The following is a 22302-nucleotide window of genomic DNA, read 5'->3' on the forward strand; positions in this document are numbered from 1 at the left end:
GCTTGTTCCAGCACAAGGGTGAATCTGGGGTTGGCTTTCACCTGCTAGCAAACACCTTTAGCCTTGTTAAGTCGGGGAGGAGATGCCAATTTAAGATATTGTGATAACAGACCACAACTGACAAATCCACGCAATCTTCAAAATGTTATTTTGTCCAGAAAATAAAATGTTCAGGTGAACTGCTAGACTGGTGCTAAGTGACTTGATCATGCTGTAATTTATTGGCCCCTTTTGAGGAATTTATATTTCTTTTCACTTTTATGCTTTTGTTTGCAGCATGACTTGATGTATTATTACTATACACATAGTAAATGTGCACAAAACATGCGTGCAAATAATGTCTGTAGGGCAGAGAAGTTAAGTACACTGATCAAGGTCATACAGGTAGATTATTTCATCAGCAAAACTTCCTTTTAAATGTTTTATATTATATAATGATTTCCACCACACCAGATAATGTTACATATATATTGTAATTGTATGTTATACATTTCCAAATGTAATTGTATCTAATCTTATAACCAACTCTCTATATCAGGGAGTTATGTCCCTCATTACAACTGACTATAAAAGGACATGTAATAATAATAATAACTAGGCCGACAGAGATTTTGTCTTGTTTTGAGCAAGAGCACATGATTTAAATCATGATGGGATGAGTGAGTATGTGTCTCAGTCATTGTGCTCTGCTGTCATTCGCTCTTCAGAACAACAACAACAACAAAAGTGTGGAGGTCAGTCAAAGAGGAGGAGGGTGTTACTCTGTGTTGTTACTCAAGTGTGTGTGTGTGTGTGTGTGTGTGTGTGTGTAATATTATTTAACCAGTGTTTGTGAGTGATTAATAGAATAGAAAGAGTACAATGCCTTCCTGTGTGAGAGTTATGTGAGTGTGTGTTAGTGGCCAAATACTATACAAAGTTTGCATGTTGCTGTGATGCTGCTACAATGAGTCTTAGGCTCAGGATTAAGACATGATCTAGTGTGTAAAACTTCAGATTTTCTCAACTATGAACCGAACATGCCATTTCCTCTTCTGTTTCTCTTAAAGCTTTAAGGTTATTAAAATCCCATGCTACTGTATGTTTTTTTTAATGGAACAGGGCTGCAACTAATCTTTAAATTCTTCTTTTGATAAATTGATTTACTCCATCACAGTTTCCTAGAGCTCAAAGTGTTAAATGTTAGGACCAACCAACAGTCCAAATCGCAAAGATCTGATTTACAAAGATCGCAATTAACTACAGTTAAAGACAAAGAAAATCAGCTTCAAACTTAACTTAAAAGTACTTATAATACAGCAAATATTTGGCTTTTTGCTTAATGATTAATAATGATGATAATAAAATGATTAATAAAATGAAAATATCAAAATACTTGCCGACAATTTTCTCTCGATCGACTGATTAATCGCCTAATCATTGCAGCTCTTCCAGATGTCTTGTGCATCATTTTAAACACATTTCCCCCAAAATCCAGCCTAACATATTTCGTATCTTTGGCACATTTGGGATATCTACAAGAATTTGAAAGACATTTGGGTTTAAACAACGTGTGGTTGCACATCATGAGTTTGTAATGACTGACCTCCAACAGGACGCTGCTTGTTAAAGAGAGATATACAGGCGCAGTTCACTGTATAAGTGCAGAATATGCATTTAATTTGAGACAGAGACAGAGACAGAGACAGTTGTCTTCACTTTTCTTTTCTACAGAGACAGGCTGCAGTCACCATACAGGAGGAAGGTCATAGGAGAGGATAGCCTGTCCATACTTTGCTTCATTATCTAAACATCTGTTTTATGTTTGTCTCCCTGTGTGTACATAACCATGCACACACATGTGTACATGTGCACAGTCATGCAGAGTTGAAAAGGTTCTACATTGATGTTCTGCTGACTGCTGGGCAGAACAGAAACAGGAGAGAGTGGGAAGATAGGAGGAAAAGAACAAAGGAAGAAGGAAGGTAGTGAGAGGGAACAGAATAGGCAAGGGGAAGTGTAGCCATAAGTCCTTTAATAGAGGTGAGTGGGCTGAGCTTCGGGGAGGGTGTGTGGTCAACTGCAAGCTGTTATTGGTGGAAACATAAATGGGAGACTTTCCATCTGGGAGAAGTCATGTGCATCTCTGACTGAAACACTGTTAACAAACACGTACACACATACCTGAATGCTTGCCGTGAAACAGGAGGCAACAGCAACAATAAAACCCACTTGATAATGTTAGTACCAGCTGACACATCACGCGCAAACACACATGCCTGACGTGAATGGAAACAAACCCAGCTCCCAATCACAGCACACACTGTTTCCTCAGCTGAGACTAATAGAGGCCCCGACCACGCTGAGACTCTCAGCTACCTGCTAAAACTGCTCTGCTCATTTGTTCCAGGAACACAACCTTACATTACAACTTTCTCTGAATATAAGTTATGTAACCACAGTAGATACTTTCAGAGCTGTAATGTTGGGCTGGCTGCATGGTGCTGTCAGAAAGAAAAAAGGTGAATTTTGGTGCCAAATTGCGATGAATACCCTTAAAAATGATCCTTGTCTTCTTGTTGACAACATGATGCTGATGACGCTTGTTTTAATTTCTCACTTTCTCTGACTTGTATGTTCAACAACTCAAACATTGACAGAAGGAGGAAGAGAGATAAATCAACCTGTTTACTTCCTTTTTTCCATTGGCTGAGAATCTGACAAAACATTTAATGATTTTTGTGTTTTGTTTTCATAACCTTGGTTTCACCTTAAACATTTGGCCCTGTTCAAATTAAAGATTACATTTGTTATGGCTGTCCTTGACAGTTTTAAATACACTATAAATATAAGACCCACTGACAAAATGTTTTTGGGAGGCAGTTAGGGACACACGTACATAGTGTCAAAGCAAAGGCAGCCTCGGAGGCATTAGATCCGTCTAATCCAATTTGTGGTTTGCACAACAAAGCTCCCAAACACAGTCCATTCAACAGGCCAAGTGTCACTTTCTTTTTCTCCCTCTATCGCATTACTTTATTTCTCTACAAGGTCAGAATGGGTCTTATGTACAGAAGTTGATAACAAACACAATAGCCATCAAAATACATTGTCGCTGAGCATGTGGACAGGACCTCATCCACCAAAACAATGAGAACTGGCACAGAAAAGAGTAATCGACTCCTCAAAGCATGTATAACAAATCAGTAAACTACGAAACCAGAAAAGACACGAGGATACCACTCTGTTGTAAATCAGAAGCTGGTCGACACTGGATCTGATTTAACACATAACCAACATATAATTAAAGAGGATCAACTGTTTGACCACAGATGTCTTTACTCTATGCAGCCTCTGCAATACATTAATGCTCTATCTAACTTTTTTAGCACGTTTGTGCTACTGACTAATAACTGTTCAATTATCACAATCAATTACCCAGGTGATATCAAGTCTTATGTGTACACATCAATATTATATAGTTATATATATATTATCCTCCATTAATCAATGAGTCTTTAATGTTTACTGTCAGTTGTGTGTCTCACCGTGAGTGAAGTAAAGGTCAAGCAGATGCCTCCAAAGCCGTTCATGGAGAGAGCCAAGAAAATGAGCGGTGACAGAACTGCAGAGAGAAAAAAAACAGAAACACAGAAGCGGTAGAGCCAAAATCAATGTTTTACATTTTTTCATGACTACACTTGAAAATGAGGCGAGAAGCTAATTGTCATTAACAGGGTAAAACTAAACATTTTAGTGCAGTTACCCCACTTCTGACATCTGAAAAGTGCATTGTGAATTCATCTATTTTTATTTACTCTCTTTTTATTTGTCATTTTTCTATATATTTTTTGTCTTCTTTTTGTGGGTTTCCTTGTGTCTGTTATCTTGTTTGTTGTACATTTGTAAGTGTGTGTGTGTGGGGGGTGTCAGACGCTGCTGGATGATCAAACAGGCAGTTTGTTTGAAGCATATTGACGCCCTTTTAAAGTGGAAGTAGCAGTTGGTACAAGAGCTCAATAAACAAGCTTCAGTAAATCAAATATTGCATTTTTAGGTAGCACACAGGCGTTTCCTGGTGTGTATTTAATTCCAGATGAGCCACTGTGTTTTAAAAAGGTGTGTTTCCATTGCAGCCAGAGCCAATCAGTATAGTTACATGGACAGTTGTTAAAGAAGGAGTGTGAAGAAAATAATTTGTGGATTGTTTGGATTCTGGCCATTTTTACACCTTTGCACACCTGTTCAATTGCACCTGGTGTAAGTGTTGTTGTATTGAAAAGTGTGATACTGAGTAACACACTGTCTTGTCCAGTGAAAGGAGCCTCTCCACAGCCCAATACGTAATATATGCTATTAAGATGTAGTAAAAGACCATAATTCAGCTTAAAAGGTTCTACTACTGATACTGTATGTATATTTATTTATTTATATGCCATGCTATGTTTATGCATTTTATCATTGGCCCTATGAAGACATAAATGGCACCACTTACAGTAATACAGTTTTATATAGTTTTTGTTATGTTGTATATTTAAGTATTCTAAACTTAGCCCTTCATGTTGTGAGCTGTGAGTGTGTCATTAATTAATACCTGGCATATGCAAGTTTTAGTGTATGTGCTTGTGTTTGTACTCACCATGAGGGTTGTAGGCAGACGCGGCCATCATAACACAGGACAGACCGAAACACGAACTGTAATAAAAGAACCAGGATGTTTTAAATTCTCGCATATTATATCTTAGCATGCTGAAAGTCACATTTAATTAGGGTTTGTAGGAACAATGCAACACGTATAGAAACTCCCAGAGGGCCAAGATAGAAATATCAGGACAACTGCTCGTCACGCAGCATGTAAATGCCTTGAGTCATAAAAGTCAGTGGAAGTGTGATTCAAATGAGATCAGATACAGTTTAATATGGCCAGATGTGAATATACCAGCATACATTACACACATATTTTCATACTTGAATAAGATTAAAAAGTACCATTCACAAAACAGCAGTTTAGTCGTTGGTTATCTGTCAAAGTGTGAAACTGTCAGTGGTTTAACAGCTTGCAACTGCAGATAAGCTCCTCAGTTTTTATCAACTTTCATCTTATTTTTAAAGTGTCTGGCTACTCAATTTCATAGCTGCTGAAACTGAATGAGAAAGAGAAAAGGTGCGTGTGTGTGTGTGTGTGTGTGTGTGTGTGTGTACAGTTGTGTTCACAGATTTCCACACCCAATGACAAAGAATTTCACAACTTACTGCACAAACACACACTCTCTCTCTACTGCCCCACCTACACTTATTGATTAACATACTGTCAAACCACTTTGGGAATGTGATCTGTAGTTTTTTTTTACTATAACCTCAGTAGTAGTTGAGGAATTGACTTTCACTTCAGATTCACTTCACCATCATAACATTTATATAAAAAAAAAGTGAAGTAGTCAAACCTCCAATGGACAGAGTCAAGAAGTTTTCATAAAGCAAATCTGTATCTTAAAAAAAGAGATTTAGGTTTTCATAAAAAAAGACACTTTAACATGTCTACCCCCAGCAGACGTGCACATTCCTTTACAAATGTGAAATGTCTGTGACCATTTTAAAACTGTTACCTGCCCATCAGGCGAATGAGGCGTGGTCCAAACCTGTCCATCAGGATTCCAAGAGGCAGGGTGGTGGCACTGAGCAAAAAGGACCCGATGGTGAAGCCCAGATTCAGCATCTCCTCCTGGTCCACGCAGCTGAGCCACTCCTCCACCTCACTGCTGGAGGAGTTACCCAATGACACAACCACGGACTCATTCACTGCGGGAGGGTTGATAAGAGAGGTTAGTGGTCAGTATATGAACAGAGAAAGACCAATCAAAAACAAGATGTCTCAGTAACTACTTTATTCAAACCATACAACAAAATAATAACAAAATAGACAATAAACCAAATAAACATTAATTACAACACCATAAGCCCATCATACATGTCGCTCCCCAGCACAAAGCTTCTTAGGAGCCCTCCAGAAAGCTCAGGTACTTCCCCATTTTCTAGTATAGACATCCAATCTGGCAAACCGTTTACATGACAACTTTTTAAACGCCTTCATCCTCCCAAAATAATATGTCAGGCGACCCAGCTTCTTATGTGTTTAGCCGTTCCATATAGGATTGACCCATCTCCCAGAACAAATAATCTTGGGCTGAATGGAACCTGGGTCCCTGCAATCCAACATAGTTTATCATGTATCCTAAAGATCCTAGGTAAATTCCTGGACCGTATCACAGGACTATAGGACATGAAGTAATTGGCCGTCCTCTGTCTTACATTTCCAACAATTTGGTGTGTCTTTTAGACCAATTCTAAACAATGTGGAGGGAGTCCAATAGAAGCAATGCATAAGCTTGAACTGAATGAGGCGCACCCTGACATCGCATGACATACTGTAGTTTTAATATTCCGACAGATTCTGTCCCACTCATCATCCAGTGTATATTATTCAGATCCCTTTCTCCATCTCCAGGCTCCATCCCCCACATTCTTCATAAGTATAGAATAATACCCAGAAGCCTCATGCCCTTTTCCATATTTCAACACCTTGTCTTAACATTCTGGTGCCTTCGGGGCTGAAGAATTGGATCCTTATCTTTCCTAATCCTGCCTCTAAAAATAATTGGTCTTGTCTTAAACATTGGCTTCACATCCTCATGATTAAGTACAGTGTGTATAAAAAGTAAATATTCTTTTCTCTTTTCTTCTGAATAAAAGCTAAATTCAGGGTTAAGTGATGGAGAGCTGCTGATTTTACCCACAGACTGTAAAAATAATGGACGACGCTTCCGGGCCTGAAAAGTGAAGCCAATGCGGAAGTGCCTTAAACCTGCATTCTATCTAATTTACACTCCACTGGTTGCAAATGGAGGCAGTTTCTACAGAAGTCTATGAGTAAATGTCTTCTTCAGTGTTCTGCCAACCAAGCTAGCTAGCTACTGCTGGTGTTAGCTGGTAACTTAAGGATAAGTTTGCTGATTTTCTGTACTGCTGTACAGGTTTTGGCGGCAGCACCGGGTGGTCCGCGTTTACCCGCCGGTGAATCACTGGATGACTCGCTTCAGAAGGGTTGAAAATCAGCAACTTCCCCCCTTTAGCACTGAGCGCAGCCCCATTGTAACCATGAACAACACTGGCTTCATCCTCCCCAGCTCCACCCTCCAAAAAAACAAGATGGCCACGCACGTATCGCCAAACTCAAGACTTCAAAATGACAGTCCACAAACCAATCGGTGACGTCATGCATACTATGTGCACTACGTTTTACAGTCTAGGATTTTACCTGAGCACAAGTAGGCGTAGAAGCCTTCCCTTTTCAGCATGATGAGCAGGGAACCCCAGCCCAGCAGCACAGCCGAACACAGCAGGTTTTCAATCACCGCCGTCACCGCCATCCACCAGCGTCTCCTGTAGGCCTGGAGGAGAGAGGGCCCCATCGCTGCTGTTCTGTGATGGAGGAGGGGCAAGGAGGGAGGTGAGATTAGATTTTTTTTTTTAAACTAGCATTTTGAGATGTAAGGCCATTTTAGTGGCTAAGTTAATTGACAGCAATACAAGCATATAGAATAGACCACTGACTCATACCACAACATGTATAATAGCCCAATAGCCTAAGTCAAAAATACAACTACATTTTATTTCTTATCATAGAAGAGTAAGAAATCAAGCAAATATTCACATTTTTAGAATCTGAAATCAGATGATTGCAGCTATTTTTGCTTAAAACATGCTTAAACTAGTATTCCAACATGGCATCATGACTTTGCGTAAACATACACGCCACTTTCCTAAAGCCAAATGGCGTGTTACCTATACGCATTTTGAGCTATCTACGTGTATGTCTACGCTGTATACAGCGGATGTAAACATACACACCACGATTACCAACCTTTTGCAAGGTAAGGCAGCTTTATTTGTATAGCACATTTCAGCAACAAGGCAATTCAAATTTGCAGCTTAATTTGCACATGCACAAACCACAAACAATGTGATGCAATAAATTAACCATAAAACTGAATGACAAGCATGATATCATTCATTATGACCAATTGCTCTTTAATATCTGCTGCAACTTGAGTTTAAAGAGAGTTCTGAGTTCTGTCATTAAAGCCGCGTTTCGACCACAGGAACTTAACCCCAGAACTAGGAACCATCTGAGGAACTTGTTGCGTTTCAACCACAGGAACCAGAGTCTACATTTTGTTCTGGGGACATTTTCCAGGGCTTTATAACCCCCCAGAAGTCCCTGATCAGAGGGTAGTACTTTCTGAAAGTACAGGAACCTTCGGGGTGGCGTTTGCAGGTATGAGCATTGCTGGTTGGTCAAACACATACAGCACTGCTGCTTCAACTCGCCGACTGCTTCAGAGACCTAATGGAGGCCCTCAGGACGGGACATTTTTCTCTCAGTTTGCCTAATGAGTGCCCATGTGGCCAGTCATTGTTTTGTAAATCCCAGTTGGGTACCTGACACCTTGCACTGCATTGTCTTCAGAAATCCTCCCACAGTGCTGCCAACAGAGCAGCTATTTCCCTTGATTTTGACTGGAGGAAATGCTGAGTGCTCGATATGTCTGCTATTGTTTTGGAAATAGGGATAGCATCTTAAAAGGGTGACATTTCAAGCTGAAAGTTTCATTCTAGGAGGTTTTTTTAACAGCATGTAACCACAGTTTAGCTTTAGGGGTTTATCTCATTGACATTAATGTGTCAAAAAAAGTGAGTGAGTGAGAAGCTTTTATGTAAACAATGACAAACAAACAGAATACAGAAACTGATGACGTGACTGACCAAATAGAGGTCAGGTTAGTAACGAGTCATGACCACCTGGAAAATACACACACACACACACACACACACACACACCACACACACACACACACACACACACACACACACACACACACACGCACACACACATTCTCTCTCACAGAACAGGCAATGGGACGTTTGTGACCAACACACAGGATTCAGTCTTGACTGCCCTGACAGAATCACACACACATCTGGGAAACATCTAAACACGAAATAAAGATCCAAATATAACCAGCTATTCCATTTGGCGGAGAACCAGAGAAGATGTGGAAAGTAACAGAGGGAGGAAAAGTCTCAGCCAATTGATTTGAAGAGAGGCGCGGCAAGTCAAGCCCTTAAACAGGAAACACTTTTAGTAGTTCCTAATGAGGGCATGTCTTCAGTGTGTGTGTGTGTGTGTGTGAGAAGACGAGAGGATCTAATGGGACAGATTTGTCTGTGTGTGTCCATGGGTCTGCGTATGTGCTCATGAGGCGTGCATGTAATGCGATTATGCACAGCACAATGAACTGCCTTTGTGCTGAAAAGAGACTTTGAAAAAGAGGATTTCTGTGTAACTGACACCCCATGCTGAAAACCCCTTCAGCACACACACAAACTCCGCAATTCTCAACAACGAGGCGACAGAGCGAGACGGTGCTCATTCACTCAGTCCTCTAAGTGTATAATCCATAAATTAATCAAGTTACACTTTTAAAAGTTTTAGAACTATTTTTCTGTCAGCGAAAAGAGCATCTGTCTGTCAGGGTTTTATAACTCCAACAAATTGGTAAAGATGCCTGAAGTGGGGAAACAAGAAAAACAAGATGAATCAGTTAGAGCAGCCGCTGTTAACGATAGCATAAAAAAGATGCTGCCATAAGATGTAAAAAGTGCAGAAAACTGATCCTGACAACCTGATTGAATATCGTTAATCAGAATATCTTTAATTTAACATTATCTGTGTCTAGTAACACCAAGACCTTACTGTAAAGGCAGGGGTCAGATCAGCAGAGTGGGACAAAAACACTAAAAACATTAACTCTTTTAATTCCACTACTATGCGGCATAGTGCCAGCTTTGTGTCACTTTGAGTACTATTAATCCTCTCTACGTCCCCTCTGTCTGACCAACTAAAAGATACAGTCTTTGTGTCTTTATTTAACATTTTAGAGAATTGTTACAGTTTTTTCCGATTGCTAACATGCATTGGTCAAAACTGAAGTCACATTGTAAAAACTCTTCACACAGTCAGCGAAACAGAAGTCTATGTGGACCAAACTGTGAATAATTTTTCATTGCTTTCACACAAAATGCATTCAATGACCACATTCACCAAAATCCATGAACCTTCATCCTCCACCACCTGCAAAACACTATGTACCTGCAGAACATTGTTCAAATGCTAACACACTAGTTTCAAAACTATTAAAAACACATTCAAAGCAGAATGATGCATTTCTGCAATAACCATATTTAAATATATAGAAAATCGTACAATAAAATGAAGTAAAAATCATTCAAAATAGCTGATTGCATCGCCAGATAAGACATACAGTAAGATGTGATGTTGATGATAACTTGTGGCCAAATGCAGAGAGATAGAAAAAATAGGATATTACTGTAGGTTTTATTTTTATTTATTATTTATTTAACATTTAGTTAACCAGGTAGGCCGTTGAGAACAGATTGTCATTTGCAATGGCGACCTGGCCTAGGTAAAGCAGATTTCGGATTCATTCTTGTATCATAAACTTTGGTGCAGCCAATAAAAGAAAAAAAAATGTTATTCTTATTCTATAATGAAATACTGATGTGAAAAACCATTCAAACTTCAAAGATAAAAGTTCATCATTTATGTAATGCTGCCTGTTGTTATTGTTGTTTAGGCCAGTGTGTTATAAGTGACAATGTTTGCTTTCTGACTTGTTGCCGGTGTTTTGGTCCACCGAGCTTATTTTACAGTAAGACATGTATAAAGTGTTTGGGTGGTTTGAGTGAGTTTTGGAGGTGAGATCAACTGTTTGGCCAATACTGTTTGTATGAAGGGTTTTTGAAAAAGTGGCGTCAGTATTGCCCGATGCTTGTTAGCAATCGAAAAAACTTTAAGTGCAGAACTAGTCTCACAACGTAGATGTAAAAGTTATGCATTGCTGTTTGCAGACAGACAGACCAGTTTTTCAAATCTGAACAGACAGTCCATTAGAGGCCTCATAGACTGTCACATGGAGTGGATTTACGGTCCAGTGGCGGCAACACACAGTAAATACACATCACATGCACACTTATTTGCTTGGGAGACAATGTTGTAATGCAACCCGGAGTCATGGAGTCTTGGTGTCACGACAGCAGAGCGTGTGACCTGTAAGAAAGGCATCAGTCGCTCCTCAGTGTGTATTTGACCTCCGGTTAGTAGGATGTGGACTGATACAACACACACAAGTCATGCAAGTTCAAGCTCTTAACAAGATTCTGTCTACCACACATTCCTACACTCTGGTTCCCGCCTGTTTTGTGCTGCGTGTTACGGCAGGAATCGTGTCTTTTTTGTGACGCAACAAAGAATTGCAAACAAGCTAAACACAAACATGCAAAGACTTATTGGGTTGGCAGGCAGTTGTGAACCCCTGCCATAACACTGTGAAGTGTGTGTGTGTGTGTGTGTGTGTGTGTGTGTGTGTGTGTGTGTGTGTGTGTGTGTGTGTGTGTGTGTGTGTGTGCATATGTGAGCGTGGTGAATACCATATAAGAAAGCTGCTTCTTGAAATACCTGAACATTAGCAGCTGATGCAATGTTGCCATGACTAACTCCACTGTTGGAGAGTTTTGGTATTCATAGTGGAGGTTATATAATAGCCTATCATATTACATGTTAGATTATTATGATAAAAAAAACCGTTTTCAGCTGCTTCTGTATTAAAATGTGAGTTGACACATTTCAGTCTTCTTTCAAGTATTTCTGTTGATGCTCCCATCCAGCCCTGCTCTTTTTTCCCCGCGGGGATGTTTCTGACCTTGACCAGCCGTGTTTATCAACCTCTGCCGGACATAAAGGACCGCAGGGCAAACTCTTTATCCTCACAAGTTTCCAAGAAAATAAACCACGCGCCCTAGGGGACTCTGTCCCCCGAGGAGTCCAAAAACGCAACCCCAGAGGCTGCCCGGCCGGCGAGCAGCTGTCTCTCCGCGGACATGACCTAAGCCCGGGGTTCGGTTGCCGGAACGGCGGGCCGGCCGCTGAAAGGAGCAAGTCTCATTCATGTGCTATCCGAAACATCGGAATTGTGAACTCAATTAAGCACAAGTAAGACTGTACAAAAAGTAGGCCTATACTGTTTCCCATAATACCACGTGCCTACAGGTGACAGTGTAGGAGGCATAAAGAGACATGTTGTTTTTTTATAACAACATTGTTTTTTTTTTAATCAATAACAAAACTGTAGTTTCAGTCCTAATTTTAAAAGAAAAATGTTGGTAACAAGACACTTTTTTAACATTGTAGGTTAATTATCACCACCAGTTTCTCTGAATGACTGCAATTAACACGACCCACTTAAAGTGATGGTTCGGAGTAATTTCACCCTAGGATCCTTTGCACCATGACCTCGAGCCAAACACCCCCCCAGAAGCTTTTTTCACCTGGGTCGAACATTGGGAGAGTTAGCGTAGAGTAGCATTATCAGCTGAATAACTTAGCGCAGGGGCTAATGGAGCCACGTTTGTATCTCGTAAATGACCCCACTAATAATGCCCGAAATGATACCAAACGTCTACACTAGTACATATAGGTTATGCTCTCATAAAACGATGGATTGGAAAGTTTAGTAGCACTCAGAAGTTTATGTAAATAACACTTGCCTGCTGGCTTCTGCTCTCTGCTGTTGTTGCTGCTTGCTGCGTTAAGACGTCTGCAGTTATCAAAACACCGAAAAGAGATGCAACAAAAATATTTTTTTAATTGTTAATAATTGAGGTAAGTTTGGAGACATTACGTTATTTAATCATTAAATTAATAAATATTTTTGTTGCATCTCTTTTCGGTGTAGTAATTTGTAGACGGCCCTAACTGCAGGTAGCAGCACCAGCAACAACAACAGCAGAGAGCAGAAGCCAGCAGGCAAGTGTTATTTACATAAACTTCTGGTGTACTTACAAACTTTCCAATCCATCGTTTTATGAGAGCATAACCTATATGTACTAGTGTAGAAGTTTGGTATCATTTCGGGCATTATTAATGGGGTCATTTACGAGATACAAACGTGGGTCCATTAGCCCCTGCGCTAAGCTATTCAGCTGATAACGCTACTCTACGCTAACTCTCCCAATGTTCGACCCAGGTGAAAAAAGCTTCTGGGGGGGTGTTTGGCTCAAGGTCATGGTGCAAAGGACCCTAGGGTGAAATTACTCTGAACCATCACTTTAAACACGTCCTTTGTTACTCTATATGTCTTTATTCTTAAATTGATTTTTTAAATTGATTTTTTTTTTTACGATTTCAATCGAATCATAAAAAGGTTTATAGAAAATCTGACTTTAGGGGTGCCCTTGAAGGCAACAGAGGCTATTTCCCTAACCACTGCAACCACTGCTTCCTGGTAATAACATTTGAATTACTGTGTGATAAAACATGTGTCTAATTGTAGCTATGTGCTTATTATATAGGGCTACAAGCGAGCACCATAATGACAGGATTTGGGAGTTCAGGCTACCCCTCAAAGAAAGATAAACAAACTAACAGCATCTGAATGGTGACTTTCGAAACAGCCAGTTCCTTCTTTCAGGTTAGGCTACTACTCTACTACTCACCCACATTTTCTAGTTTTCTGACACATTCACCTCTCTGTGAAAACACTCCCTGCCCCGCATTTTTCATATTTGCAGGATTAGCCTAATACAGACTCTATGCTACACTGTGCCTTTTCTATGTATTGTAAAAGTCGCAGTTTCGTGCCACGTGTGAGGATCTGCTGCCGGTTCGTCTTGCTGCCGCTTCATGCAGCCAGTTTACACACACGTCATTGCAGTTAAGCTAGCCTACCTACAGTAGCAACATCGTGAATATACGGGGGAAATCATGTACTTACTTCAGTTGTGCGTCTTCTCAGAGAGAAATGAAAATGTTTCTTTTTTTGTTGCTCACTGAGTGAAAAAACTCTGTTCTCACAGCTGATTGTTCTTGTTGATTGGTGGTAGTAAACCCCTGAATTAAACCTTTCCTCTCTCCTCTTCAATTGTTTCTTGTGGAGGTAACTTGCATGGGAGACTCCACACTTCTTTTCTTTCTCTGGTTTCCTATAGACTCCCCCTCTTCTACTAATTTGACTTCCTCCCTCCCTCTTTCTATGGTAGGAGAGAAGTCATTCACCACTTAACACACAATGTCTTTACACTCAACTCAATCCAAATGTCCTTCATAGAGCCTGCAGCTAAACGCTTCAAATACAAAACACATGAATTAAAATGAGCTATTCATCAAATAATGAATCATTATTAAACAAACTTTTGTTTGAGTAGCAAGTTTAGAAACAAGTAAAAGTCCTGCATTTAAAATCTTACTTATGTAAGTACAAAAGCAGCATCACAATATACTTAAAGTAAAGTACCAAAAGTAAACGTAGTTAGAATGACCCATTTCAGAATAGAAGCCTATATATTATATTATAATTATTGATGCATTAATGTGTTCATCACACCAGCAGGACAAAAAGCATACAAATATACATAGTTATCAACAAACTTTATCTACTGTTACTAGATAAAGTTACTAGATAAAGTTACTCTTACAGTTAAACAAACAGCATTAATGTGTCTCTACTAGTGGTGAAATGTAACTACGGCCACGTTCACACATACCAAAACAATCTTTTTTTCCCCAGTCTTCCCTGACATCGTTTCAAGAATGTTTGCGTCCGAAGGGATCCATTTGTAAATGACTCAACACGCTACTTCATATTCCAGGCCTATAGGTGGCGCTGTTTCTGCAGAAATTCACCAAAAACAGAGAAGAGGCAGAGCATGCGCATAAAGCTTGCGCGCTGTATACAAACAGACAGCAGAAGAAGAAACCAAACACAAGAAGAAGACGATGAAAATGGCTAGTGCAAGGAAACCAGAACCGTTTGTGTGGACCAAGGGGGTAAGCTTCGCTTCAGAACTCGAACCTCCGATGGCGCCATTTTGTTGCTACAAAGGTATCACCTCCTGTTAGCATTCCACTGACCACCATTTTTTTTTTACGTCACTTGACTGCGAATAACTTTACATCTGAAGCGTTTAAAGACTCTATTTGTCCATTGTTTAGTTCTAAAGAAACACGACAATGTATAAAAGGCTCCATTACCTTGTACCTCACGTTATGGCTCTGTAGCAGACGTTTTTGTAAAAATAGGCTAACGATTGTGTCATAACCAAGTGACTTACTGTCGCACAGTAGAGGAATTACCGTATAGTACAGGAGAAGCTCGCAGGCAGTTTCGACTTACATTAGCTGTTTAGGTTTAATTGCTAATGTTAACTAGCCTGTTAGTTAGCAATAATTAGCCTGTGCTTATGTTATCTCCTTACATATACCTACACTCTCCGTCTCTGTAAGATTGGGAATGATTGAGATTTCTCTTGGCACAGCTACCAGAAGACTTACAACTTTCAGACACGTTGCTCACGTCACATTTACGTTGTCTCCGTCAGTTGGAGGCTGCGCAGTAAAGCAAGGGATCACCGCAAAAGTGCTTCTAATAGCCTTCACTGGTCTCCGTCCAGAGCAACGGGCTCTGTTGGTCCATTATATATATGTCAATGGTGTGGACCGACAGTGAATTGTTGTTGTTATGAGACGTCGTCGCAGGGTAACGGTAGGGTTCCACACAGCGAAACACCTCGTGAATTTCGGCCAGCGAAAGTTTGCCTCGGGGGGCGTGGTCGCGAAAACAACACGCAAGAACGCAACATTTTTTTTAAATGTCCCGGGCTGTCAGAAGACAGGGCGGTAAAAATGCACAGCAGCAAACCATCGGTAAAATGTTAGCTCATAAATGCTCTGGTAACCTGGCTATGTAGCCTAGCTGCCTTGCTATGCTTACAATGAAATGCAATGTCCGAACATGCTAGCGGGTGACCTGTCGGCTAGCTGAATCATTTTGAGTGTTTAAACTATCTCCAGTGGTCTATTTGGTGGTGTTGTTCGCCTCTGTTTAAGTTCGTGTGTGACATATAAACAACAATCCGTGTTGCTACAAGCGTCAATGTTTGCCAATAAAACATGTAATCAAACAAATGCACAACTAGCCTAGCTAGCTAGCTACCTGGCTAGGCTACAATGAAATCCAATGTCCGAACATGCTAGCGATTAGCCTGTCGGCTAGCTGAAAAGTTTGAGTGTTTAAACTAACATATATAGTGATCTATTTAGTGGTGTATGTGCCCTAATTAAGTTTGTGTGTCATATAAAACACAATTCGTGTTGATAGAAGTACCGATGTTCGTGTAGAAACATTTTAATCACATCAAAATTTTCATGATACTGCGCTGATGACCTCCGCCATCTTGGTCAGACTTTTTTTGTAACTCCCGCCTCCAAACACAAACACGCGGACCTGATTGGTTCTTGAGTGGTCCTCATTTGAATAAAGTTAAACTTTCGTCAACTTTATTTCGCTCCCCTCGGCGATTCGCTCTCATCTCGCTCAATCAGGGCGAATTTCGTCTCCATTCAACCTCAATGAGAGCAAAGCGAAATTTCGCTGTGTGGAAACCTACCGTTAGAGGTTGAAGGCTAGAGGTCGAGGGGTGTGGCGATGACATCACCGATACGCAAGTATGCGGCTTCGCCGTCCAAACGAAGCCACAAGGGCGGCGTTTTTGAATGTTTTCACCCTGGGACCAGGTTTAAAAAAAGACTTCAGGCAGTGCGTTTACAGGATTCGTTTGGACAATCGGCCAAAACGATGCAAAACATGTTCGTTTGTACCAAAAACCGTTTCCGTGTGGATTTCCCTTAAGGCTACGTCCACACGTACCAAAACAATCTTTTTTTTTCCCGTCTTCCCTGCCATCATTTCAAGAATGTTTGCGTCCAAACGGATCCATTTGTAAATAACTCAACACGCTACTTCATATTCCAGGCCTGTAGGTGGCACTGTTTCTGCTACAGAAATTCACCAAAAACAGAGAAGAAGAGGCAGAGCATGCGCATAAAGCTTGCGCCAAAGAATTTCTAATAAGGGAAGAAGTTGCACTCTCTCGATACTGCCGGCTCCTGAACTCTCAAAATCCACTTTTCTCAGGATATAATTTTTTGTCTAATTTGAATGTTGCATTCAAAAGGGGAGGTTAAGAAAATACACACTGCTGGGTGTTAAATTTTTTTTAAAGTGTGTTTTTTTGTTCTAAAAAGCCTGCCAGTGATATCAAAAACATATAAGGCCAGAGATACGATCACCCCCAGTGGAACTCTGGTGGAACTGCAACCAAATTTGGTACCATGGGGCTGAATAGGGAGTGGAAAGGCTTTCCCTAGACGGGCTTTTGCTTGCGCGCTGTATACAAACAGTAGAAGAAGAGACCAAACAGCCCTGTAACCCTAATAGGCTCAATATCTTCTCCAGCAGGAACACAAGCATGTAGTCCGCCATTGTTGTTGTTATGAGACGTCGTCGCAGGATAAGAGGTTGAAGGCTAGAGGTCGAGGGGTGTGGCGATGACATCATCGATACGCAAGTATGCGGCTTCGCCATCCAAACGAAGCTGCAAGGGCGGCGTTTTATAATGTTTTCACCCTGGGACCAGGTTTCAAAAAAGTGTGTCTTCAGGCAGTGAGTTTGCAGGATTCATTTGGACGATCGGCCATAACGATGCAAAACATGTTCGTTTATACCAAAAAGCGTTTCCGTGTGGATGGTCCCTAAGTACATTTACTCAAGTACTGTTCCTAGGTACAAATTTGAGATACTTGTACTTTTCTTGAGTATTTTCTTTTAATGCCACTCAGTGGCGCTCATACGTTTATGAACCCTTGCTAAAGTTGACTAAAAAGAGGAATAAAAAAATCATCTTTTGGAAATTGATCTTAATGCCTTAATTAAAAACATGAGGAAAAATCCAACCTTTAAGGACACCAATTTTCTTTGTGAATGAATAATGTATCGTAAATACATAAATGTTCTTCCTTAAAATACAGGGGGCGTACGTAAGTACACCGCTATGTTAAATTCCCATAGAGAAAGGCAGATTTTTATTTTTAAAGGCCAGTTATTTCATGGATCCAGGATACTATGCATCCTGATAAAGTTCCCTTGGCCTTTGGAATTAAAATAGCCCCCCCACATCATCACATGCCCTTCACCATACCTAGAGATTGGCATAGTTTTATTTCAGTTAGCCTAATAGCTGGTTTGATTTGCATTGGGAGATGATTTTATGGAAAGTATCCCATGCCAATCTCTAGTTATGGTGAAGGGTATGTGATGATGTGGGGCTATTTTAATTCGAAAGACCAAGGGAAGTTTATCAGCATGCAAAGTATCCTGGATACTATGCATCCTGATAAAGAGATGATAAAAAGATGATTTTATGGAAAGTACCCCATTAGCATGGGTTCATAAACTTATGAGGAAATATTATACTTTTTACTCTACATTAATCTGACATCTTAAGTTACTAGTTACTTTACAAATTAAGATTTTCGCACACCTTTAGTGTATAAAATACAATGTTTTATTATACATTAAACTACCCAACAATATACAGGCCCAAAAGTATAGCTGAAATGATCAGCCAATTTAACACTTGACAGATTGACAAGTTTTGATCGTTTACAGTTTCTAAAATGGGAGGATATTTCTTTTATTTTTAATACTTTAATTACATTTTCCTGATGATACTTACACATTTTTACTTAAAGTGCTCATATTGTGCTAATTTTCAGGTTCATAATTGTATTTAGAGGTTGTACCAGAATAGGTTTATGTGGTTTAATTTTCAGAAAACACCATATTTTTGTTATACTGCACATTGCTGCAGCTCCTCTTTTCACCCTGTGTGTTGAGCTCTCTGTTTTAGCTACAGAGTGAGGCACAGTAAGTACTGCTAGCTAGTCTGAGGGAGTGTCATGCTAGCAGCTAGGCGAGCATTATAACGTGTGTTACAAAGTGACGCACGGTCGTCACGGAAGTAAAGGCTGGACTACAATATAGCTGTTTGGAGCTTTTGTGAACAGTGTTTTCTGTTGGAGATGGTAAGTCCCTTTGCCGTGGAATTTGGGCTTTTTAACTTTGTAAACTTATAATGTGCGCAAAAAATGTATATAACACAATAAAGCCAAAAAGCATAATATGAGCACTTCAAGTAACATATTCAATGCAGGACTTTTACTTTTAACAAAGTATTTTTACATTGTGGTATTAGTACTTTTACTCTCTATACTCTATTATGAAATTTGAAACAATGAATCAGCCAGGTTACAGTAATAACACAAAACAAAGAGCAGATATGGCAACAAGAAATTGTTGTTATCTTATATATTTGCACAAACTCGTAAATGAATATACAAATTATATGAATGTATATAAATTATATTTACTGTGAAACCTATTTTGTGGCCTAATTTAAAGCACTTGGAGTTTTATTATAAACATACAAAGTTTCTGTTTACATTCACTGTTAATCACCAAAGCTAATTAATTGTTTCCTTGAGGCCTTACAAACTCGTTGAATGCATTTCCTCCCTCATTTAACTTTTGCAGAGTAGATTTTTTTGGACAACAATCAATCAACATTGTTTACGTTGTTGCATTTCTTGGCTCATCCACGACACCTATTGATCAGAGGAAGTGTGCAACAGGTGCAGCGAGCCGTATGCTCAACCAGTTTCCTCCTTTAAATCTCTTTCAAAAACTTAATTCAACAAATGTGCTTTCAAGTGAGTGTGGGTGTAACCTTGTTTTGCTATATAAAAAGTCTATCATTATAAACCATTGGCAGGAATGTGTATTTGCTTCACATGCATCCTCATGCGTATGCACGGAAACAATTAAATGGGTTCCACTCATGAAAACATTGCTCCATTGTGCTACTAGTGGTCAGAAGCTGTGCAGGGTACCTCTTTAGCAGTGTGTAAGATTTAGTGGCATCTTGTGGTGGGGTTGCAGATTGCAAACAACTGAATACCCCTTCCCTCACCCATCCCTTTCCAAGCATGTAGAGAACCTACTGGTTTCCTGGAGGAGGACCCGCTCCCTATACTGTATGTAGATATAAAAGCTTCATTTTAAGCTAACTAAAATACAATGATTCTTAGTTCCAGGTGATTATACACTAATGAAAACATAATTATAAATAATATTATCCATTTCTGCCTATAGATCCCTCTAAATCTTATATACTGGTCCTTTAAGATTTCCTTGGAGATGACACACTTACTGTGTGTTCAGACAGAACGTGAAGTGAATTTTAGAGGCGGCATGATTGCATACAACGACAATGGAAATACGTCTTTTATATACAGTAGAGCTTTGTCACATGTCAGAAGCCTTTTGTTTGAATGGGAAAACCGACGATGAAATCTGGTGACTTGGCATTGCAATTAGACCCTCTGATTTATTAGGGCATATACAGGGTCTCTGGCCTTCAAGATACCTAATTCCCACAAACACACTGGTACAGCTCTTTAAAGACACAAATAATTGAGGCCATTGGTAATATAGCATAACTTATCTTTTAAAGGGAAGCTACAGGGAAGAGAAGATCTTGACTTTCCTGAATGAACAGAACTTTCATCATCCATCTTTATTACTTTCTTGGATTTACAGGCAAGCTCTAGTAATTCTCTGGTAATTCTGGTTTCCATCCAAAAGCATTAAGTCCTGCTAATTCATTCACTCCAATGGTGCTCCCGCCACAAAGGAAAATCTGCACCCTGCTGGGCTCTACAGGTCTAGTTTTCCATTTCAAACATACAGAAAATGCCATAGTAGGTTCCTGACAGCCACAGATTTACAGTTGGTCATGAAACATTTGTTCCAACTGCAGGGGCAACTCGGTAACTAGGAACTGTGGGCCCCAATTTCTTAATAAAATAATCCCTGTGGAATTTGTGTGAGCTCTCTCCAGCTGTGGACACCTGGAAATATGACCTTTAACCCTACCTGCAAACTGCAATGTCTATGTGAGCAAATACAAAGTCAGGTCAATTTATACTCAGTTTGACAATGTTGTTCTCTACTTACCTCACAGCAGGGAAGCCTGATAGAAATTGAGCGATTACACACAGAGTGGACACGATGCAGAAACAACTCCACCGTATTACATAATACAATAGCTTCAGCGGTCTACATTCCACCACAGGTGAGTACGGAGGCTGCCCTGTCAGATCTTTGCTAAAACCTGAACTGCTCACAGACTGGTAATCCTGATGCTGAAAGTGGAAATTCTACTAATTCCAGGAGGGAGCCAAAAAGCATGAGGCTAAGAACTATGACAGATTACAAGCCCACCCCCTCCTCCTTGTCAAGTGCTGTTGCGTCTATACTGAAGCAAGTGAGCTAAACACATTTTATCCTCGCTTTAAGGCCATCTGAAGCCAACAAGCAAAAACAGCTGAAGCAGAGGTTAATGGATGGGTGGTTGCACCTCTCACATCTATCTCCCTCTTCTAAACATGACCTCAGGAGGGCTTCCAAGCAAGGGGGTAAGCCTCTCCTTGGAACGCATAGCTCCTATGGCGCCATTTTGATGCTAACAAGCCATCACCTCCCGTTAGCATTCCATTGACTGCCAGTCATTTTGGCGCCACTTCGACAGCGAATAACTTTACATCTGAAGCGTTTAAAGACTATTTGTCCATTGTTTATTTCTAAAGAAACACGACAATGTATAAAAGGCTCCATTACCTTGTATCTCACGTTATGGCTCCGTAGTAAACGTTTTTGTAAAGATAGGCTAACGATTGTGTCATAACCACGCGACTTACTGTCACAGAGGAATTACAGTATAGTACAGGAGAAGCTCGCAGGCAGTTTCGACTTACATTCGCTGTTTAAGTTTAATTACTAATGTTATCTAGCATTTTAGTTAGCAATAATTGTGCCTATGTTACCTTCTTACATATACCTACGCTCTCCCTCTCTGTAAGACTGGGAATGATTGAGATTTCTCTTGGCACAGCTACCAGAAGACTTCCAACTTTCAGACGGGTTGCTCACGTCACATCTACATCTTCAAGCTCAGTTGTAGGCTGTGCAGTAACGCTCAGCCATCACCGGAAAAGTGCTTCTAATATCCTTCACTGGTCTCCTTCCAGAGCAACGGGAACTGTTGGTCCAGTTTATATACTGTCTATGCTTCCAAGCAAGTGAACACCAAAAAGCAGCAGAACCTGATGGTACCAGTGGGCAGGTCCTAAAACTGTGTGCTGACCAACTAGTGCTGGTATTCACAATGATATTCAACCTGCCACTGCCTCAGTCTGTCATACCCATGTGCATGTGCTTCTTCTGATGTGCA

General features: G+C 40.2%; 1 protein-coding gene across 3 annotated transcripts in view; it reads right to left on the reverse strand.

The window, feature by feature from the left end:
* Positions 1-22302, reverse strand: part of slc43a1a (solute carrier family 43 member 1a) — a 34641-nt gene that overhangs the window by 11622 nt on the left and 717 nt on the right. The window contains exons 1-5 of one of the 3 annotated variants that reach the window (XM_039812661.1): positions 21027-21513; positions 7295-7458; positions 5586-5778; positions 4619-4674; positions 3528-3604 (exon numbers count right to left, since the gene is read on the reverse strand). In XM_039812661.1, the coding sequence (XP_039668595.1) occupies positions 3528-3604; positions 4619-4674; positions 5586-5778; positions 7295-7448 (480 nt within the window). In that variant the 5' untranslated portion in view covers positions 7449-7458; positions 21027-21513. Of the gene's footprint in view, positions 1-3527; positions 3605-4618; positions 4675-5585; positions 5779-7294; positions 7459-13889; positions 14109-21026; positions 21514-22302 lie in introns of those variants that run through there. The other 2 variants (XM_039812659.1, XM_039812660.1) reach the window with 2 other exon arrangements.

Source organism: Perca fluviatilis, chromosome 10, assembly GCF_010015445.1.
Source record: "Perca fluviatilis chromosome 10, GENO_Pfluv_1.0, whole genome shotgun sequence".
NCBI classification, from domain to species: domain Eukaryota; kingdom Metazoa; phylum Chordata; class Actinopteri; order Perciformes; family Percidae; genus Perca; species Perca fluviatilis.